This window comes from Pezoporus flaviventris, unplaced genomic scaffold (genome assembly GCF_033815535.1).
Source record: "Pezoporus flaviventris isolate CSIRO_AGI_PZ_B2104156 unplaced genomic scaffold, CSIRO_AGI_Pfla_v1 ptg000079l, whole genome shotgun sequence".
NCBI lineage: Eukaryota > Metazoa > Chordata > Aves > Psittaciformes > Psittacidae > Pezoporus > Pezoporus flaviventris.
Genome location: NW_026892627.1, coordinates 3932711 through 3955104, shown reverse-complemented (window position 1 = coordinate 3955104; position 22394 = coordinate 3932711). Strand labels below are relative to the sequence as shown.

The window sequence follows — 22394 nt, the reverse complement described above, 5'->3', positions numbered from 1 at the left end:
TCCCATAAAAGTTTTCTTTCCAATCCATGTGCTGATTGATCATACAGGAGCTGAAGAAGTAAAATTCCTGAGGCACTCCTTAAGACTTTTCCAAGAATTTAAAAAACCCTCTTAAAAACGGCAGCAGAGATCAAACACGGGGGGGGGGGGAGAAAGGAAGAAAAAACTTTGGCAGGCATACAGTGTCTTACATCAATCTAGCAGTCAGCATCTATGTAGATGTTCTTTCCTCCTTTTGTGCAACACCCCTTCCCTCCTACAGACCACCCAAAGCCCTATAAATAATCCAGGGACTGTATTTTTTCGCCAGATTTCTCTTCAGTCCTCAAAGGAAAAATAACAGGCAAAGGAAGGGAGAGAAGGAGAGGGGAAAGTGAGGAGGGGAAAGAGAGAGACAGGAAAGATGGCTAGTGAATTCAAGAAGAAAATGTTCTGGAGGGCAGTGGTGGCTGAGTTCCTTGCCATGAGCCTTTTTATTTTTATCAGCATTGGCTCAGCTCTGGGTTTTAGCTTCCCAGTGGTGGGCAACAAAACTTCAACAAGGTCTCAGGACAACGTGAAGGTTTCTCTGGCTTTTGGGTTATCCATTGCTACTATGGCACAAAGTGTGGGCCACATCAGTGGTGCACACCTGAACCCAGCAGTGACCCTGGGCCTCCTGCTGAGCTGCCAGATCAGCATCTTCAAAGCACTCATGTACATCATTGCCCAGTGTCTGGGGGCAGTGGTGGCCACAGCTATTCTGTCGGGAGTCACCTCCTCTCTCCCAAACAACCTCCTGGGGCTCAACTCAGTAAGTAGGAACTTTTAATTCCTTCTTCATTTTTTTAGAGTAGAAATGTAATACCCATAATCTACTAAAGATGGGGGGGGTGGGGGGGTGGTGGTGGTGGTGATGTTGGCAGTGATGGTGACCTCAGGCAGTCTTTGTTTATTAATGTCCTGACTGATACCAGGATAGATCTATATCATGGGAATAGTCCTTCCTCCCCACCTGTATTTTGGAACTTCAGGATATTATGGTCATGTTCAATTTTGTACATCTAAGTTCCTGAAAGGTGCCTTTTAACCTGTTTGACACTGAAATCACTAAAAGTTGCATGAATAAATCCCTTTCGTGGCTCTGAAGGTCTCAGATAATGTGCTGATTAATGTGCATATACCAATGTTGTTTTCACTACTATGAATGTTGTTTTTGCTTCTATGAATGTTGTTATTTTTCAATACCTAATTAATGGGTTGTGTAACCTGTTGATGACTGTAATGAAAGCCTGCAGGAACAGCAGGAGAGAAGTGTAGCAAGGGAAAGCCTATCACTGAACGTGTGAACATTACCTGTTGTGCTAGGCAGAGTGCTCAGATCCAGCTTGACACAGAATTCTATCTGCACTTTCTGTGAATTTCTGCTTTAGCAAAAATGGGAAACCCCTGAATTCTCAGTGTAGCCTGGGTAAAGATGTGAGGCAGCAACATTTAACTGGGGTGCAGGTTTCAGCCCTCACCCAGCCAGGTGCCAACATCACACTACATTAAAAATTGCCTGGTCACAACTTCTCCTCAAAACATTGACATTTTACACCTGTTCCATAATGTGAGAAAAAAGGATAGATACACTTCTGAACTTGAAATCATCTCACTGTCAGAGGCACTGCTGCAGCCACTGCAGTACACTGGGTAATATAAATGGAATTTGCCTTATAGTCACTTTATTTCACCTCATTCTGTTAAGAACAAGTATTTCACGTCTTTCTTTCTTTCTTTTTTTTTTTGTCCCCTTTCTTTCAGAATATTCCTGATTGCAGTTTGAAACTTGAGCTAATTTGAAATCTTATGCCCATTTGGAGTCACAGGGATATCTGGGACATAAAGCTGCAAATACAATATCTCTTCAGGAATCATTTAGGCAAAAGGGGAAGAAAGGAACAAAAAAATAAAATTAACAAATTAATTTGCTTTTGTATTACAGTTACTTCAGAAAGTGAGGCAGTTTTTGAAAACATACTAAAATCTGATATTAAGAAGGTGATTCCTAAGCAGCTTAGTATCATCCACCCTCGTGTTACTCTGCAGGCTGGTTGCTTATCTTCCTTAAGCCTTGTGGCTGCAGGTATTCCATCGTGCCACTGTTTTGGAAATTTTGATGGGTTTATACAAAATATTTTTTGGAAAAAAGCAAATAATTTTATTAACTCCAGAAGGCTCTGGCTGTGGGTGTCATACGTGCTCTTTCCCTCTGAAACCACTGGCAGAGGGAATTGCTCAACCGCATGCAACAGAGTATCCGCCCAAGTGATTTCCTCGAGAGGTCCAACTGCCATTAAACACAGAAGGTCTGGTTTCAACACACTTATGTTTGGTCCTCCTTTTGTGCTTGCCACGAAGTGCTGACAGCTGGCTTATTCGCCTGTCCAAAAGCCCTGAAACTGTAAAGGGGATGTAGATAATAACCCAAAACTCTTCTTGCTCCTCAGTGAGTAGCTCTTCAGACTACAAAGATATTATTCAGAACCCTGCACAAAGACATCTCAGAACAGAACCAGAGAGGACAGGTGGAAAGAATAGGAATGATCAGTGAAGTCACTGATCTTGTAAGCTTAGGAGACTACTTCATGACCCTGAAAAATTTTAGGATGGAAGCTTTGTTCCCCCTTGAGGAATGCCTCTGGAATACCAGCATTGTTTTAAATGGCCATAAAATACACTGCAGGCAAAACCAGATAGTGTAAGTCTCCATCATACCAATTTTATAAATCTGGCAACTGTTTCTGTGCAAGAATTAATGGATAAAATAGTTCTTAAAAGCCCTGGTCTCAGTGCTTGTCATTGTCAAAGTCTCAGAATTTTGACTTCTTATTTTCTCTTTCACATTCAGTTATAAATGTTCTGGCTAGAGGAAGAGTTGGGAGACCTCCCTAGGGATGGGGAGGGTAGCAGCTGTTCTTCTCCCCTGCAGGAAAGGGCTAGAGAAGAAAGCAAAAATGCACTGACAAGCCAGAACTGTTTGGGGAGGGAGGTGAGAGTTGAGGAGGGAGTTGGGTCTGCACGAAGCACAGGGAAGAAGGGCAAAACCGCCGTCCTTGTGCAAAGCTGATCACAAACAGGGTATACTCTGAAACTACAACCCAGCACTGAGAGCACACTGCTTCCTTTAACAAATAGATGATAAGGGGAAACCACAGATATTTGCTTTTATGCCATGCTTTTTAACCTGAGGAGGGAGGGACAGAGCTGGTATTCCTGCCAGCTGCTTTGTCTTCCTGCCCTTCCTGTGGAAAGTGAGAAGTAGATTCACTATTGAGAAAAAGAATAGGGAGAAGGGGAATGCTGTTTGTTTGACAAGGTTGGAAAAGGGTTTGATGTGCGTGGCTCTGTCCTCTATTCTGTCCCTGTCGTGCTTTTGAAGGGGTGTTTTTTACAGGAAAAATGTGAGAGCAATTTAATGGTGTCAGTAGCTATCCAGTGTCCCCGGTGGATACTGGGGGGGACTGCATACCTGAACTTAGATTTATCCTGCCCAGATGTATGTCCTGTACTGAGATGCCAAGTGAGGAGCCCATTTCTGTAGGCTGCTCTCTATTTCACAGAGAAAAAGAGACAAAGAGAGGTATGTCACACTTCAGATTTGTTGCATTGTCCTCCAGAAACAGCGAGCTCTTCTTTGGCATGATGAGGCTCCAGGATAGGAACTCTCTGTTAATATTCAAAATGAAGTAGGATGAATTTGTGCCTTTTTCATTGCCCAAAGAGAAAAAGGGAAACAAGCAAATGGAAGCACAGAAAAGAGCCATGGAAGGTGCAGGACTGAAGAAAAGGAAGGGACAATGAAAAGGCAGGAAGCTCCTTTAACATGTTCAATATTAATGTTTGTTTTATACTAAGACAAGTAAAACAGTCACATCTGAAGAGTTTGATCCAAACTTCACTGAGGTAAATGGAAATATTTTTAGTTACTTTGGCTGATTCCAACATCATTCTGGCCAATATTCAGAGGGGTATTTAGGTTACTGAATCCTTTTAAGACATTTAACTTCCCATATATATTGCAAGTGTTGTGGGTGCCAAAGTAAAACTTTGAGAATTGGAAAAGCTGAAAGAGGATTATGCAGTGTGCTTGCTGTTCTAAAAAATTAAGTCTTTTTCCTTACATAATCTTGTATCTTATTTTTTTGGCAATTGCATTAATACATGTTACAAATTTTCACTAAGTAAAACTATAAGAATAGAGAAAACCTAATCCTAAATGCACTTAACTGCCAGCATAGCTGGCTATTGTCTAATGAAGACAGATCTGTAGTTTGGATAATGGAAGAAACTATTCATCATGGGCGGTTAATGACCAACTAAGAGCTCAAGAGGAAACGTGGGTGAGAGAAGATTTTTGTACTTTAGGCTAACTAACACAGTATTCACAGTTCAGCCATGATTATTTTGAGAACTTTTATCAAGGTTTCAAAAACATGCTGAGAAAATTTCTTTAGATCAGTGTTTTTTGTTTTCTTTCTTTTGTTTGGTTTGTTTTATTTTTTTTTTGTGTGTGAAAATAATCGAGTTTGTAAAAAATGCAGACACTGTTTTACAATTTCAGGATTTCTGTATTTTGACATACTGATTAGAGTGCAAGGAAATGTGCCCCCTAAGTCTCTGGACTACAATTTGAAAACTCTGCCTTGAAGTTTATTATGAAAGATATTATTTTTTAAGTTGTAAATGGATCAAAAATCGTAGGCAAGAAAAACAGGCCTGAAGGTAGCGTTGCTCAGAGCAGATAAAGAGAAAATAAAAACAACCAAGAGAAACAAATAGAAGGACTTGGTTTTAAAAAACACACAGTGGACTGAGGAATGATGGCTGTATAACTGAACAACTTTCTGGAAAAGTCAGAAGGGATCTGTGGTCAGTGGTTTCAGAGGCCTGGAACATTTTCTAAAGACAGGTGAATAGTCATATAGATACCACCCCTGGAGACTGGAAAGTCACTTGTTGCTGGAACACCCTTTGGATTTCCAGTGCAACCGGCTATATCTTTGCCACTACTGCTCAGCAGAGTGTCCCCAAAGCTGGATTGGCTGTTGCAGAGGAGTTGGTGCAAGTAAGCGTGCAATGCCTTTTGGTGTTAAACACACAGTGGCCAAATCTAAATCCTTTCTCAAAGACAGCGGGAAAGGAGCCCTTTGCTGTCCTTGGTTCTTCCTACCAGGGCAGTATGTGCTGCTTTGAGCCACTCTCCACCCTCACAAAAGTCACTCAGAATGAGTCTCCTTTCCTTTTAGCTGGATTTTGGTCCGGTAGCAACAAAGCAGCAGTTTATGTGTTCCACAGCTACAGCCTTATTCTGCTACTTGGGAAAGCTGAAGGCTGGACAATATCTTGCCTCCAGGAAACTGAAGCATAGGACAGGGCATACGATGTATGGATCCTTAGCTTCTGCATATGTATCATCTTATCCCTAGGACATCAGTGCTGTGATTTTTCTCTCAACAGATTCCCAAGGCACAGAGTCCTCTAGTGCAAACATGAAATTACCACCGCATTGGGAGCTCCCTCATAAAGTTGAGACCTGCCATTCCTTATAATGGTGTGTGTGGGTCAGTACTGATATTTTTATCCTGATATTCCTTACTGAATCTTTCCCATCGTTTAGAAAGTTTCCTCAGAGGGGATCATGAGCAGGAATCACCAGAGTCCCTACGCTTGGTCCAAACCTGTGCACCAGCAGTGGCCTCTGACGATGGGGAGCAGGACTTGCCTGGTTGGCCTTGATGACTCAGTGTTTACCTTGTGATTTCCCTCTCTCTTTATGCCCGCACCCTATGAGTCTGTTCTCCAACCTCAAAATAAACAAAGTTGGGTTAAGTTGGAAGAATTTCCAAAATAAACTTGACAGTGAGTGTGGACAATTGAGTAAGCGATGTTGCTTTTCCTCTGAGTCAGTATGGAAAATTGCAGTTCCAGAGGTGCCACTGGATGGATGAGACATGCAGCTGGGTTCCTGCCCTCTAGCTCTTATTAAAAATCCTTGGATGCCTTTTATTCAGTGCAGATTATATACTGCATCATTCTCAAGTTTCAATACAATGAGCTTTGTTCTCTTTACCACTGCCCTTTACACTCCTTGTTTTCTATCCAGTGTCGGCTTTTCCTGCCAGCCTTGCCTGTGCTGGGACATCTGCATGCTTAAGCACTCAAGCTTCTACAAGGGGCCAGAAATTGCTGTATTTTTAGAATGAGCAAAATGGTTCCTGTTCATAAGATTAGTCTGGAATTTTTATTTCTTAACAAAGACTTCCAAAACAATAGCTCATTATTCAATTTCTGTTCTGCAGCAGCAGCCTTTTATGGCATGCCAGCATTGTACTGAATTGGCCAGGCAGGTGGAACACAGGAAAGACACCTGCTCAGAGCTAGCCATAGCCTTGGCTGTTTTCTAATGTTCACATATTGTGACAGCAGAAACATCTGGGCTGACATGTAAACCTCACGGTTATCACCCTTAGTGATCATCCACCTGCAGGACAGCCTTTTGGTACTAGAACAGAATGGTTCAAAGTGGGTTTTGTACCATGAATGGGGTTCATGTCCAGAAGATGACTGCTGCATTTTTTGAAAGATGCTCTTCATACCTCAGATCAAAGGTCCACTTTATTTATTTCTTCTTAGAAATTATAGAAATTCATGAGAGAACTGCACAGAGGGTTGCAAAATAATGAATTGAAATAGAACTAAAAATATTAATTTGGTAGATTGGTTTACATTGTAATTTAAATGGAGTCAAGCTGGGATTTTTGGAGAATGATTTTTCTTCTGTGTTTGACCAGCTGTCAGACAAGGTAGGATCAAGTATGAAAAGTAAGGAAATTAATTTTGCCACCACATTTCCTAACTGGTGAATAAACAGTTAAAATTGTTTCCCTTTCCTTAGCATTCTATGTATCATGCCATATGTATTTGGGTATTTTGTGTGTACACGCATACGCACCTCCACACACACACACACAAAACATAGCTTGATAGCAAGATTCTTCAAATGAAATAACCTCAAATCTCATTTCCCAATTTAAATTAGGTAGAAATTAGAAAAAAAAGGAAAGAATCTATTGATGGGGGTCAATTCTAAATCAAGATCTGACATGGCAAGAACCCCCACCTGAGAAAAAAAAAGGTAATTTCCACAGCAAACATTAGATGGAATATTATGGATCTCTTCTGATTAAATTGATGCAATGGTAAAAACAACATAAGTCATTGTAGCAGGGCTCAAACACTTCAGCAGATGTGAACCTTCAGGTGAGTTGAGAATGGCATCTCTTTAATCAGAGAATCCTAGAACGTGTCACTACCTTAGCTGTATCTAGCTACTTTTAAGAGAAACGCTTTTAAAGCAAGGATACTAAGCCACATCACAAGTGCTAAAGGAAGAAAAAATAGCCCTTGAAAAATTTCCTGTTTGTCTCAAGAGGAAATTGCCTGTTTTTTTTTACAGCAGTAGTACATTTTTGTTTATTTGTGCATTCTCTAGCTTAATTGAGATAATTCAATAACATAGATATCCTTACCTGGCATCACAATTGAAAATGTCAAAGAAATCTTTATTCTTAGAAAAATCTGCATTCTGGAGTTAGGGAAACCAGTCCAAACTGTTCTGTTTGTGCTTAAATTCATAGATAGCAAATGGTGTGTTATGTGTCTACATTCCTCAGTTTCTGTATTTCCCTGTCTTTAAACTGTTATCTGTATTCCAAATATGCAGAGGCAGAAGCATCCTTTTCATTGTGGGCTGATACATTACCTGGCACAACGGGACATCACAATCTATGGCCGTGCTCCTCAGTACCTCCAGAATAATGTTAATATCAAGTAAATGTCTCCTGAAGGTTTTTCTGGCCTGGCTGGGAGCTGTATACAGTCCTGTGTATTTATTCATGTTCAAACTGATGGGAAAGTACTGATCTTTCTAACATCCAGAGGCAAAGCTAGTGCTGGTGTTTAACTTCTGCAGATCCACTGAAGTCAATGAGATCTGAGGCTAAGGCACGATATTAACCTAACGTTAACCTCAAATATACGGGGCCTGACAGGCATCAAAGGGGAAACTATAAACAACAGGAGGGCAAAAACGCAAGGGGTTTGTCTTTTAGCACTCATGGACTGCAAAGGAGCAAAGAAATCCTCTGAGTACTTCCCTGGTAGAGCCTTGTGCATCCCCTCTCCAGGAATTGCTGGGAGGTACCAAAGAAAACCAAACTTTTCAAGGCTCCTGACACTAATTCTGTGCCAGATGAAGTCAATTAATGCTTTGAAAGCAGAACTGTGGCAAATGTTTTCTTACACATATACACACAACTTCTCCTGAAGATCATGACTGTATTTGGACTGAGGAATGAATAAAGACATGTTTGGCATGTTTTCCTTCCTTTAATACCACTCCTTGCTTGATGAACAAGGTGGAGAAATGAAATTGTTCCCTGAATTCCATAAATCCATTGCACAGAGTTGTTTTTTAACTCCATGAAATGCCAAATCTTCAATGCTTTGCACAATATTGACTGTATAAATAGCTCAGACTTGGAAAGTCTGAAAACTCCACAGGTTTGCTGGAGTGTTTGTCTGGAAGCATAAAATGAATATTGCTTTGGTGCAACAGCCAGAAATCATCCTGTGAGTTTTATGCAAATCCAGCTAGTTATTCCAGTAACAACACAGAAAAGTTGATTTTATTAGGCTCAAAATTCAGATATGCCTAAAATTTCCCACTGAATGATCATCTCCTTCTGTGCTGACAATGCAGGACATCATAAATAGCTCTGTGGTATAAATGAGTCCCTCAAAAGTGCTATGGAAAATGAACTATTTGTTTGGGTTTTGCTGGGCAATGAAAAAAAATGACCAGCAACAAACAGCTCACCATTTCTCTTCCTCTGGATAAAAGTTGTTTATTTCTTAGCAGCAAGATGAAAAAAAAAAAAAAGTTTCCCCAAAGTGACTTTCCCAGAGGCACATCAAAAGGTAAAACATAAGTGAGACAGATGGTCTATCTCTAACTAGCTGTGCTAAATGGAAGTCCTATAGAGGAATTGACTTTTGCTGTCTGTTACTGGCCTCACATGTAAACTTTATATGCCCTGCTTTAGTATAAATGAAACCATCATTCTTCTCTTTATGGCATACCAGGCTGCTGTAGCACAAAGCCCTGGCTAGTTTCTCATCAGTCTGATGATAGGGTGGGAGGAGGGAGGTTAGTCTTGTTCCTGGAGGGTGTCTGCTCTCCAAAGAATGGAAAATATGATTTCTGCTTTGGGAATTGAATGAGTCGCCTTTAGAGTTCTTAAGGCTGTATTTATAGGAAGGATAATCTAGCATAGGACAATATGTTTTGTCCCTAGGTTCTGCTGAATGCTTCTATTGTTGATCTAGGATATGATCCAAAGTTAATTCTTGCCTCATAAGCAGCTTCTTCTGAGTGCTCCTGTTGTATAATTTTCAGTGAAATTCTTTAGATTTTTGCCTGTAAATACTTACTTACTAAAGAAATGAGACTTTTCATTCTCTGAATCCCTAGCACTCAAATAATGGGTATAGAAACAGCCATTTCAATGTGATACCTTTAAATAGCAAGGAGAGAAGAGAATAACTGTAGATAAATAGCTGGGGATAAACTCTCTGAATACATTTTTGCCTACAAGTTAAAGGAAGGTTTATAGCCGGTAGATCTGGGACAGGCTTCCAGAAGAAGAAAGGTATGTTATCAAAATGGAAGTTATCAAGTTATTTTCATAACAGAACTGGAGGTGAAAGAATAAGAAGAGTCAGACAAAATGACAGACAAAGATGATTTTGAGGGAACTAAGGAGATTTCTTTCTGAGATTACATTTGAAGAACATTGCATTAAAGAACTTTGCTCAGTGAAACACGTAAATGATAGTATAAAGCAGCATAATTAATATTTCTAGCATGAGGATGAAGAAAGAGCATGAACTATTTAAATTAATGTAAAGATTTTTTCATATTAAGAAAAATAAGAAAAAACAAAAGGGAAAGTTTAAGCTATAGGAAGAAAACACATTAACACAGTGAGAATTTGCTTGAATAAAATGCTGAAAATCTTCCTTTAAGAAAAAAAGTCTGCTATGACAGAGATAACATGGGATGCTGAAAAGAGCAGGCTCAGTGCAAGTAGTTAGCCGTTTATTTGAATTCAACACACAAGGAAAGAGGTCTATCTATTATAATTTATTTATTGCAGCATAGGTCCTGAAAATGCTGTGGATAGGAGAACATAGCTCTTCTCGCAACACGAATATTAAAACCACTTTAATAAACAGAAATACATTTTTAATCAGTCCACAACATGCTTCTTATTATGTGTCAGCCATGCTATTGCTGGGGTTCTGCAAAAGCTGCCTTACCTAGGGATGACTGGGATATGAAGAGAAGTACCAAACATCAGTAATATTACATGTGTAACTAAATTGCTGTGGCTTTACTTTTCTGTCTCTAAAAAACATCAGCCAGCATGGCTTGCAGTGAAGTGTTTCATAAGAACGGAGAAAGTTGACATTCCCCCACTGAAAAACAGATTTCTACATTTCCAGAGGCCTGTTATTTTTCAGGAACAATGAGAAACTAATCCCTGTTATATGAAAGTAAGCTGGACCCTGGAAGATACAATCCATGGCTAAAGGTTTGTTGGAAGAGTTGGAGCATAGCACTATGTAATGAAACCACCTTGCATAACAGTCATCCATATAACAGGAAACAGGTTTGAACTTGGTATACTTTTACTCCTAATGAGAAAAATATGAAGCCTCTAGAGAAGCACACAGTTGGGTTTACCTTAGGCCAGTTTAATTTCCTGTCCCCATTTTGCTTCTGAAGGCAGACAACTCATAAGTATCCTGCTCTAAAAAAAACCCAAACCAACACAAAAAAAACCAACCAAACAAAAAAAAAAAACACAAACAAAAAACCCAAACCCAAACCCCAAAAGGAAAGAAAACATACCATTAATTTGCCCAAATCATTGCTTGAAGCTTTGGAATTCAGTCAGCTAAACATGGTAGTTAAGGGCACTTCTGAGAAACAAGCTTCCATTGCTCCTCTCCCCTGTCTCATGTTGTAGAGATATGGCAGCAACATGACCACTACCCATTTCCTAAGACCTAAAAGCAGGTGTTCGTCTCAACTGGTTACTCTCATGATCATGACTAGATAATGATTTTCCATTCATTTTGCCCTTGGGTTTAGTAGTCCTCATTTGATTACGGACTGTAGTGATAGAACAAGGAGTAATGGGTACAAACTAAAACAGGGGAAGTTCAGATTAGATATAAGGAAGACATTCTTTACTGTGAGGGTGGTGAGGTACTGGAACAGTAGTGGTAAATGCTCCATCCCTGGCAGTGTTCAAGGCCAGATTGGACAGACCCCTGGGGTAAGGTGTCCCTATCCATGTCAGGGGGGTTGGAACTAGATGGTCTTAAGGTCCTTTCCAACCCAAACTGTTCTATGATTCTATGATTATGTCTCACTTGACTCACCAATATAATCCATATGCATAGCCTGCAATCTATATGCATATCCTTCACAGTGACTGATTCACCAGCTGTACTATCTGCATATATCACCAGCTGTACTATCTGCATATACCACCAGCTTTTTCAAGACATTAACTCATGATGTTAGATGCTAGAGCAGCATTGAGGAAATTGTGTCCTAAACCTTCCCACAAGAAGAACCTTTCCAGAGAACCAAGGTCTTTTACAAGATAATTCAGCTTGGAAGGGACCTCAGGAGGTCTCTAGCCTGATCTCTTGCTCAAAGTAGAGTCAGCACTGAATTCAAACCAGGTTGCTCAAGAGCAGCAGCAGCATTTCCAGATAAAGCTAATCTTTAAATGAGGAACCAGTATTGTACCTCATGCCATGTCCAGCAATGCAAAATGGAGGGCTTCAGCAGGCTATAAGTGCTTCCTTAGGTTCCATCAGTTGCAGCTCAGGAGCTTTCTGAATGAGATGTGATTTCTATAAATTTACTGATTTTCACAGATATTTCTCCCACAAACTTGTTCAGATTCACAGTGAACTCATGAGAAAATATTGATGGTGGAATTCAGCTTACAGATGGTTACATCTCCCTTGGGGTGTCTACCTATAGGCTTCTGCTTGTTGTCTGGGTGCTATTTCAGTCAAAGGACAATTACTCAGTGCAAGCTTATGCAGTCAGGATTAATTCAGCTGATCAGATATATATGTGTACAAACAATGCTCTGATGTTGGCAATTATGTAACCCATTTCTTGGGTGTGTTTCTGCCTCTTCTCCTGTCAAAACAGTGAACTGGAAATTAAGTTTAATGGAACAATTCATGTGAACAAAAAAGAAGCCTGGGTTTACTCCTGTATTGTAGGAAACTGTGTTGGAGTGTGGGCTTGTGTGTTTCATATTAATTCTTTAGAGCATATTTGGTTCCTTAATGCACTGAATCCCCTCTTCAAGCCTCACAAGTCTGAAGCATGAAAAGCTGAGATAGTTATTGTGATGTTTCCTGCCTTCTGCCATTTTTTTTCTATTTCCTTAATGAGCATCACCTAAAATGCAGAGCATCTAAGAGTTATTGTACTGATATGAGAAGAGGTCAGAGATTTCCTGACAGACACATCAATGGCAAATGCAGCATCAGCCCGGACATGCTGCCCACATAAGTTTGTTGTGACTGCTGGTAAGCAGCCTACCAATACAGGGAAGAAAGTCACGGCGGTGTGGGTACAGGTCACTGGAAAGTGGTCCCTTCACCCTGACACTACAGTAGAAGTGACTGTCTTATGTTTCAAGGCATTATTTTGTCTATTTAAGAACTAGATATACTGTCACCTTATATTCTGGATAGTCTCAGTTGCAGAATGCTAGATTTTAAGACCGGCAGTGGTTTTTTGCCTTTGTTTCATTGACAACCATAGGTAGTCCTCCCCTGTAATGTTCAGTACTTCTTCCTACTAGATTCAGATTAAGCTATAGACAGCCCTGAGACTTCTGGAGTCAGGTATTCTACTAAAATTCAAGCCTTCCTTAAAAAAACCTGAACAACATATGGAAAATACAATGAAAGAGTAACTAACTCATGTTGGTTATGCCTAACTAGTTCTATCAAGAGCTTAAACCAGCAGATTCAAAAGGTGCAAAATGTTTTGTATTGCATTGTTAGATGGGTAACACTTACAAATCCACTGTGACCAAGGATCATAAATCTGAATATAAACACACATACACATGTACATTTTAACTTGATACTAAGAAATGCACCTTTCTACTACTCATCTTATGCTTTGTCTGGGATGTGGTTAGGGTGGTGGAAACTCATGCTGTTCCATGTGTTGCTGTCCCAGCTATTGCTGCATGATACTGTATCTCTGACAAGTATGCAAATAATGTCACTGATGCTACACTTATACACTGGAGACCCACAGACCACAACAAAGCAGAACATTTAAGGTTTGTCTCATTTTCCCTCATTTTGGAAAATGGCCCAGAGTCCTTTCTCTCACAGTGGAATCTTAGGTCCCTGGCAGGCTGTGTAAAATTACATGCTAGAGGAAAACAAGAGATTTCCTATGACATTTCCAGGTTTTCTTTGACTCCACACACACCATCAATAAGTGTTGATTAGCAGGGAGAATGACCTCAAGTCACATCAGCTGTAGGATGTGTTTTCCTGGAGGGAAAGGAAGAATATAATTTCCGCCTCTCAAAGATAAGAATTATCACAGGTTTTAAAAGCATAATTTTGCTCTTATTGCCTTTTTTTTTTTTTTTTTATAGAAGCCCTTCAAATGAAGGGTAAAACTTCGTAGGTCAGTGTTTAGTCGTTTGTAATGCCAAGGCTTTGTCAAATACTAACATCAGTGTGTCAGACATCAGATGCAGATTCTCTCATGTTTAACAGTTGCATTACAGTAGAAGAAAATTTAGTTCCTCATCCACTTATCCACTTATCTGGATATCACTCACTTATTTGATAATATATCTGCTTTTTGACCATTTGGCCTTCCAAATGCGAGATAGGATTTTGCAGATAGGGATGACTAAAAGAGTATAATTTAGCAATATATCAATCATATAGCATGAATTTCTGGATCATGTAATTTTTACTGCTGGCTGATATATATATATTTGCATTAGATTCGCATTTCTCACATGTAAGTGCTATTAAAGCTGAAAAGTTCATTGACTGATTTCAGTTTGTACTGTATGCATGCTGAAGGAACAAAAATGCCCACCATTTCAACCAGAATTTCTTTCTACCTCTGGATGAACTGCTTCTAACTCAAAGGATATCAGTCCTGTGTATTAAAGACCAAGATATAAAAATATGTTAATAATGCTTCAAATTGGCAGGTCTTACAGATCAATGTGTTTTCACTGGTTTTAATGTAGCTAATCAGATTTATGCTGGCCAAAAACTCAGATGATTTCTTTCCAGTGCTTAGGAATTTGATATTATGCTGCTTTGTTGCAGAGAAGAAAGAAAGTGAATAGCAAAGGTAGAAAGTGAAAGAGTTCAGCTAAACATCTTTAAGGTTATTTAATTATTGGGTTTGGGGAAATTGGAGGTAAAACCACAAAAACAGATTTAAAACATGATTTCCCATAGTTCATTGTTCTGTATGGGTCACAGTAGCATGTTGTGTTTTTTGCCATCTATGACCTAGTAATTTTATTGGAAAGACTATGACAGATTGGATAACCTACTGTTAGCATTATTATTGAACATAAGTTTTGCAGACCCTGCTTCCTACTCTTGAGTCACTCACATTCTCAGATTCTCTGGCCTCTATCCAAGCTCATGTTTCGTACTATCCATACAATGTAGTTATTTCTCCTTAGCACAAAGTTATTCAGCTAAGATACAGGCTTCTCTTAACTAAGGAACTACTGAATGTACTAATTAGAAGAAGAATTAAAACCTTGTTGTAACATTGAATGGTTTAAGTCCATGCTTTCTTGTCAAGCACAAGTTTCTACAGGTAATCCTGTAACATGACAGTATTTCTACTGTATAATGTTTATTTATGTGAATTACCGTGTTTTCAATACGTTCTACAGCATTTACCTTCCTGGTGTAGTGGAAGGTGTCCCTGTCTATGACAGAGGGGTTGAAACTAGATGATCTTTAAGGTCCCTTGCAACCCTAACTATTTTATGATTCTATGATTCTACATTAATAAGAAACTTTACTGATTTCATGATTAGTAATGCAGTTGGATTACCTACATCTGCCAGTGTGTGTTTTTCTAGAGTATGTTTTACTTCAGTAGGAAATTTAAATGCTTCCCCCATTAGCCCCTTAGGATGCTTGAATTGTGGATGTTTTTTTATGGCTCCCAAAGAAGTTGAGCAAGATTCAGTTTGACTCTGACAAAAAAAAAAAAAAAAAAAAAAATTAGTCTACATGTGAGTTAAGCATCTAAGCTCTTGTCATCACATGAGATCTAGTTAATACAAAATGGAAGACTGCTCTATTCAGCTGACTCTCAAATGATCACCTACATTTCATCAGCTCACTGGATCTGATCTCCATTGACTAAGTTCATTACCTACCCAAGTCAGAGAAACATTGCCTAAGAATTGACATCTAGAGACATTTTAGATACCTTTGGCCTTCAGTAGGACTTGTGTCACATCTACCAGTCCCACATGAACACTATGGATATCTCAGGGTATTTCAAGTGACATTAAAGTAGCATATTTTCAGGCAATTGCATCACAGTATAAGTGTCAATATTAATGTGGAAATCTGACCATACGACCAGCATTTTGCAAGAAATTGCCCTTGTTTTGAAGGGTTCATATTGAATTACAGGAAATAAGTAGCGATGTGAGGAGATTAATGTGACTTGTCAATAGCAGGGATAAGTACTTTCAAGCTACACAGAGCTATGCATCTTTCTTACTATTTGTCCCTTTCTTTGCCTGCCCCTATTTGCTTAGCAATTGTTGCTGAATGCAAGCTGAGCAATGTTTAACATGACCACAGGATCCTCTTTCTCAGAAGCAATGAATAGGGCATCACAGTTCACTTCTACGGATCAGCTCTGCTGAAGCTGGATCTCTGGCTCATTTGTTTCTCACACATAGATCAGTTACGTTATCATTGTTTCTAATGGTTGAGCATCCATTTTTGACTGGATGCAGCAACCACGCAACCATGCTGAGTCACCAACAGAAGCTGGTTATGCCTAGCCTTTAGTACAGCAGTGAGTGTTTCAAAAGGAATTTCTTTCCAATTTTTCTTCTTTTATTTTACCCTCCTTGTTAAGCAAAAACAACCTGAGGAGAGAAATAGCTATGCAGGTCTGTTTTTTCCCACTGAGAAAGCAGATCCTGCAAAACTTTGTTATACTAGTTGAAGTCAGGTAGGAATATCGAGTGACGTTTTCTTTCTTGTGTCCTTGCAGCTTTCAGAGGGAATCAATGCAGGTCAAGGACTAGGTATCGAAATCATTGCTACCTTCCAATTGGTGTTGTGTGTCCTTGCCACCACAGACAGGAGGAGGAATGATGTCTCGGGATCAGCACCTTTGGCCATTGGTCTCTCTGTTGCCTTAGGACATCTTCTTGCTGTAAGTTTTAACACTAACAGTTGAAATCTGCAATGTCCTACCTCAGGATGCGCCAGTGAGGGCAGCAACATGACTGGCAGATGATAATTTGTCCCTTCTTCCACTTCAGAGACTAACTTTGCTTCTGCAACATTCTTCTTTGGGCCATGTGACTATGCCAATAGGTGATGATGTTGCACACCTGGGAGGAATCACTGCAGTAGGACTTGTTTCCTTGGTGGGACAGGACAGATGCATGGAAAACAGTCTTTCCCCCTTTTTCTGAGGGAGAGTGGGTGGGATGAATAAAACTGTTGTGAACATCTGAACCATGCTGTAGGCAGCTGCTTGCTCTCCTGTGCAATGAAGGTACCACATGTGCATCAGTGCTTCACCACTGTCTCTCTTTCCACCTCCTAGATTGATTACACTGGTTGTGGAATTAACCCAGCCAGATCTTTTGGCTCAGCACTGATTGCCAACAACTTTGAAAATCACTGGGTAAGTTGAATAACTTTGTTTAGCTTACATTATTCTGCATATGCATAGTCTACAAGATCAAAAAACATTTGAAACACATACCATCAGCACCAAGTCAGTGAATTGTCATTTCAGTCTCATTTAACAGTCATCCCTTTTTGCTCCTGAAGAGCCTCAGGAGATCACAATGTCCTCAAGCTGAGTATGTATGTTCAAAGTATTACAGCAGATTTTCTGTGGTTATTTCCTTTTATGTTTATTTATTTCAAATATTTTAAATGTTAAAGCCTCATTACACAGAATCCTGTATTGAGTATTTATTGTTTAAAATGAATTTGTAAAGTGCTGCTGCTTAATCTGGGAAGACCTAATTTAGGAAGATTCTTAAGCAGGTTTATAAACTGAAATGGAAGATCCAACATTTGGAAGCTAATAAAATGTCCATCTAAAAGTTCCGTGTCTGCTTATGTGCTTTCATGGATAAGTGTTCTGGAAACACTATAAATTTTAGACTATTCTCTGTGCTTAAATGTGGTTAAAATGAGAAACTTCATGAAAGTGTACTTATTTCACAAAAGCTCAATAAAAAAGGCTGCTATAAAAGCCCTAAATGAGTATGTGTCCTTAAATACTTTAAGTGTAGCTTGTTCTGACTTTTCTGCTTAACAATTTTGGCAGCCAGTTGCGGAGACATTCATCAAAATTTGATGGTAGTACAATAGGTTGTGAAAATGTTGGATATGGGTGCAGTTTTATTCTAAAAGCCTAAAAGAAGGACACTGGCAAAATTTTGCCATTATCTCCTACTTAAATATTTCATAGGCTACTAAGGTAATGTAACTAAGCTAGTAGCTAGCATTTTCAGAATTTAATACAAAATTATTTTTCTTTGTACAGAGAAGAGATAAAGGTAATAATTCATATTCAACCACTGATACTGATGAATAAAAGAAAATGTATTTTCAGACTCAGGAAATTTTTGGCCACCCCAATCCCTCAGCGTCATCTACTATTTCTAATAAAATCAGCCTGACTTCTAAGACACTTTTGTTACTTCTGTTTCCAAACTTTACTTGCCTTAAGCAATTAGACCAGTACAATTACAACAATGTCACTAGCTAAATAGCAGCCAGCAGCAAATTAAGCCCCTAATTAGGTTCTTACTAAGTATTACTTTCTAATTCACCTGTCACTGAAAGTAAGTGGGAAAATGGAATTTAACACCCTTGTTGCTTTTAGAAATAATCTTCCCCTGCTAAAGCTGTCTGGAGAAACAGTGATGTTTTACCAGTAGATTCCTAATTTTAAATATCAGAACTTGACAACATACTCACAGTTATTAATCTCTGGGGCTATTGCCAATTCATGGTGAGAAATTCTTGGTTTATTGTACTGTGGTTAAGTAAATAATCAGGTGATAGACTGTAATTTTAATGTTTTCACTGTAAATTTCATGGTGGAATAATACCTGATGTATTAACTGGGTTGGGAACTGTGTTTCAGATCTTCTGGGTTGGCCCAATCATTGGAGGAGCAAGTGCTGCCCTGATTTATGACTTCATCCTGGCTCCCAGAAGCAGCGACCTGACTGACCGCATGAAGGTGTGGACCAGCGGTCAAGTAGAAGAGTATGATCTGGAAGGAGATGATATGAACTCCAGGGTTGAAATGAAGCCAAAATAAAGAAACACAAGGAAAAAAAAAGGAAAAAAAAAAAAAGGCACATTGGTTTCAGAAGATTTTATCAGTGTTATAGACTCTTTGTAAATCTGCAAGCAGAACTTTGTTTTTTAATTCAATATGGTTTTTCATTTTTTGCCCCAATCTTTATAGCATTTTTTTATAGCATTTTTATATCTGGGGTTTTTCAATTACAAAATCTTCAGGCCGAGAAGTCATTAGACACTTTTGCATAGGCTAAATAAATTGGGCTGAAATTTAACCTCTTCCTCACCACCACAAAAATTTCTGGTGCATTAAGCATATAGGGTTCTACCAGCACCTCACTCAGTAATGAGAAGTAATTCAAGTGACCGGTCTGTTTGCTGAAAGAATAGACTCCAAGGGCAGAGAACCATCTGCACCAGTAATATAGGCCTTATGCCAGAAAATTTATTTATACAAATATGCAAGGCTGGTATCTAACGCCAGCAGTGCATGTGAAAAACTATCTCAAATCATTGCCCAGAAGCACCTTTTGGAAGAAAAGGCCACTAAAAATTACTTGTTATGTAGAATTAACCATTTTTTTTTTAATGATTGATAATCTCTGAGGAAGAGAGTCAGAAAAGTTAAACTGGACTAGAATCTCTACAGTCCCAGGATCCATTTAGGTTTTCTAGTGTTTCATTCTCCCTGAACCTACATCCAGCTTATTGTGAGAATATATGACAAAAAAAGTGTAGCTATATTAATTCCTGGGAAGTAATAACTAGAAGTCAAGTTGGGGAGTAGTAATAACAATGGCAACAAGAACAACATGGTGCCGATATATAAACAGGTTCTGATTGTTCCTGTGACTACTCTGCTTTTGTTAATCTTATGTAATTTAAGTGTATGTTTTAAAGCAAAGCAGGAAAAAAAAAAGAAAAGCCCTTTCTTCCTGAACCCCATTCTAATTGACACTGCTGTGACATTCAGGGACAATGAATAAATATACACACAGTATATTTTTTAATGAGGGACAAATATGTACTTGTGTGTAAGTCCATTCTGGGGGTTGTTGCTTTGTTTTTTATATATATATATATATAAATGTTTATATATATGTTTTATACAGAAAGCCTAGTATACTGTTTTGTAAGAAAATAAGAGCATAAGACAAGTGTAAAGACTTACAGCAGTGCTTAGCAAAATTAATGACACTGGAAATGTAAAGAAAATTAACACTCTCAACAATATGGAAAACTATTTTCTGTTTTCATTTCTGTGTGTGTGCTACTTATGATTTCCCGAGTAACCCAAAGCATTAGCTGGTCTTACCTACTAACTCTAGAGTATAGTTAAACCAGATACATGCTGTTATACTTGTTCTGCACTAAACAGTTTTACATAAGAAATGAGGCCCAGAGGAACCTACATAAAAAGCTGCGCACTTTATCATTCAGACAATCACCCCAGAGGTAATAGGATGTCTCCTCTTAGAGAGACAGTGTGGAGTCAGGAGAGGGTCAACATGGGAATCCATGTAGGTTGGATCATTTCATGAAGTTGAGCAGATGTACAGTGGAAAAGATATAAAAAGGAAAATCACCAGCAAAATAAAGCAATGCATATCTTTCTTGTCTACATTTGGTGTGCTATCCCATGTATTGCCTATGTACATACAGCATGAATTTTGGGGTGGTATAAAAATAAACAAAATCAGTTGTGCTAATACATGGAATGTTCATGATGGATTCTTGATTTTTAGTTTGCCCTGTAACACAATGCAATTTCATTTTCTACACCGTTCTTCAGGTGCTCACCTGTAAGACTGAGAGAATTTCCATGTTTCTAGTTCTGGCTGCTCCTTTGATTTGATGAGAGCACTGGGTAAAGGAAGCTTCTTTCTTTGTATGGCAGGCAAAGCAGGCCCTCACCTAGAAGGAAGCTTTATCTAGACTACACTTAGAAATGAAGCAGGATATCACAAACTTGTTCTTACTTTCCAGAATCTTTTTTTTTTTCATTTGCTGGTACTCCAATGCATCCATTGACCCAATATTAACCCTTTTTTTCCTTACAAAATCAATGAGCCAGAACAGTTGCAAGTCACCCAGAGTTTGTTTTGACAAGCCTGGCAAGCTAAAGTTACCTCAAGCTGATATCTCTATAGTGATAGAGAGAATGTGAGATTCACAATTTGTTCCTTAGTCTACACCCTCCAAAGAGCACTGTGTTGCTCTATTTTCTATGCTTCTACTTTGAAGAAAGCAATACAGCCTTTCCTTTTAGTGTGGAAGAGGACTACATCATGTTAGCTGCTCTAGCTGCTGCTTACATTTACCACAATAATAAATAAAATAGATGAAAGGTGTACAAAAATGATACATAATTTGTTGGTGTATTTACTCATGGTGAAAATGTTTAAACAATTTACAGCAAAGTAAGTGAAAATGTATTTCAACAGAATTTCAGGCATAACTACCTCACTTCTTAAAGAAGGAAAACCTTAATAGTATATTTAAGGTGTTTTTGTAGTACTTAGATCCTGAGCTCAGAACAGCAGGTTCTAAGCAAAAGCCAGAGCTGCTAGTGGCTCCTCACTCCTGGCACAAATGGTTTCGCTTTGTGCTCGAGAAGCACACTTAAAAGTTATCATCATCTCATTAGAATATTTGTAAGATACCCAGAAAAGGAATTAAAGCACGAGAGAGCAACTACTGAAACCCACTAGCAAATGTCAAGTGGGAAAATGTATTTACTTGCATGTGATTACCCAGAAACTCAACAAAATCTCCCAAACATCAAGAGGAAGCCTAGAACACAATTGTTTAAAACAGCTCCCATGATGTATGTACTAGTAGATCCCAACCTATGGACAAATAGATCATGTCTGTGCTCTGGTGATTCCCAGGGACAAGCCTCTACATTTATCACACATTCTAACAGGAAAATATGATAAGGGGTAGATGCTTTCATAGGTTAGCTAGGGACCACCTAACATGGTCTCTGTAGCCACCTTGTTGGGTAGCTCACATCTTATCAAAACCCCACAGAAAATGGCTATACACTAGTAAATGTAAAAGCACAGGGGAATATTCCCAAGTTCAGCAATGCAAAGTTGTCAGTGTCTGTATGGCCCATCCCAACTAAAGTACTCCCAAATTTTTGTGACTAAAACCGAGCAATGCAAAGATGAACCACTTTGTTTTGTCTGGGGGGCAGCTGTCATCCCATGGAAAGACACCAGCAGTGCAGATGGACTCACTCTGTGGTTTAGACAGCTGACAAAGCGCTACCTCATTTTTGCATGCACCGGCACAAGACAACTTAGCAGAAGCCTGAGGAAGGTACTTTGAATTCTTTCCTGGAGAAACCCCTGCCTCTGCATTGATTCTATAGTCAATCTAAGGAGATATAGGTCCTAACTTAAGACATCTATCTTTAGAAGTAAATACATGTTCTGCTTCCCCATTGTAATTCTGGCAATTTAATTTTAGATTTCATGCTGCTAGACTCTACATAGTCTTCTAACATGTGCAAGGAAAGAAAGGCGATTGAAACACAACATAATGACAGCCAATAAGCCAGGAAGCTTCCATTGTCTTTCCACATCCACCACCTGCTCCAGTCACAATTCACAGCTTACTGTTTATAAAAAATTAAAATAACACAATGT

At 39.0% G+C, this 22394-nt stretch overlaps 1 protein-coding gene across 1 annotated transcript; it reads left to right on the top strand.

Moving 5' to 3' along the window:
• Window positions 1–268: 268 nt before the first annotated feature.
• Window positions 269–20447, top strand: AQP1 (aquaporin 1 (Colton blood group)). Its single transcript, XM_061474395.1, has 4 exons — window positions 269–793; window positions 16448–16612; window positions 17012–17092; window positions 18575–20447. The coding sequence occupies exons 1-4, from the start codon at window positions 404–406 to the stop codon at window positions 18752–18754; spliced, it is 816 nt and encodes a 271-aa protein (XP_061330379.1). The 5' UTR covers window positions 269–403; the 3' UTR covers window positions 18755–20447.
• Window positions 20448–22394: the final 1947 nt, after the last annotated feature.

Bases quoted from the DNA above. Each gene is read 5' to 3' on its own strand.
- AQP1 (XM_061474395.1), top strand. From the start codon at position 404: ATGGCTAGTGAATTCAAGAAGAAAATGTTCTGGAGGGCAGTGGTGGCT. The intron at 794-16,447 runs GTAAGTAGGAAC...GTGTCCTTGCAG, and splicing joins ACCTCCTGGGGCTCAACTCA to CTTTCAGAGGGAATCAATGC. The intron at 17,093-18,574 runs GTAAGTTGAATA...ACTGTGTTTCAG, and splicing joins ACAACTTTGAAAATCACTGG to ATCTTCTGGGTTGGCCCAAT.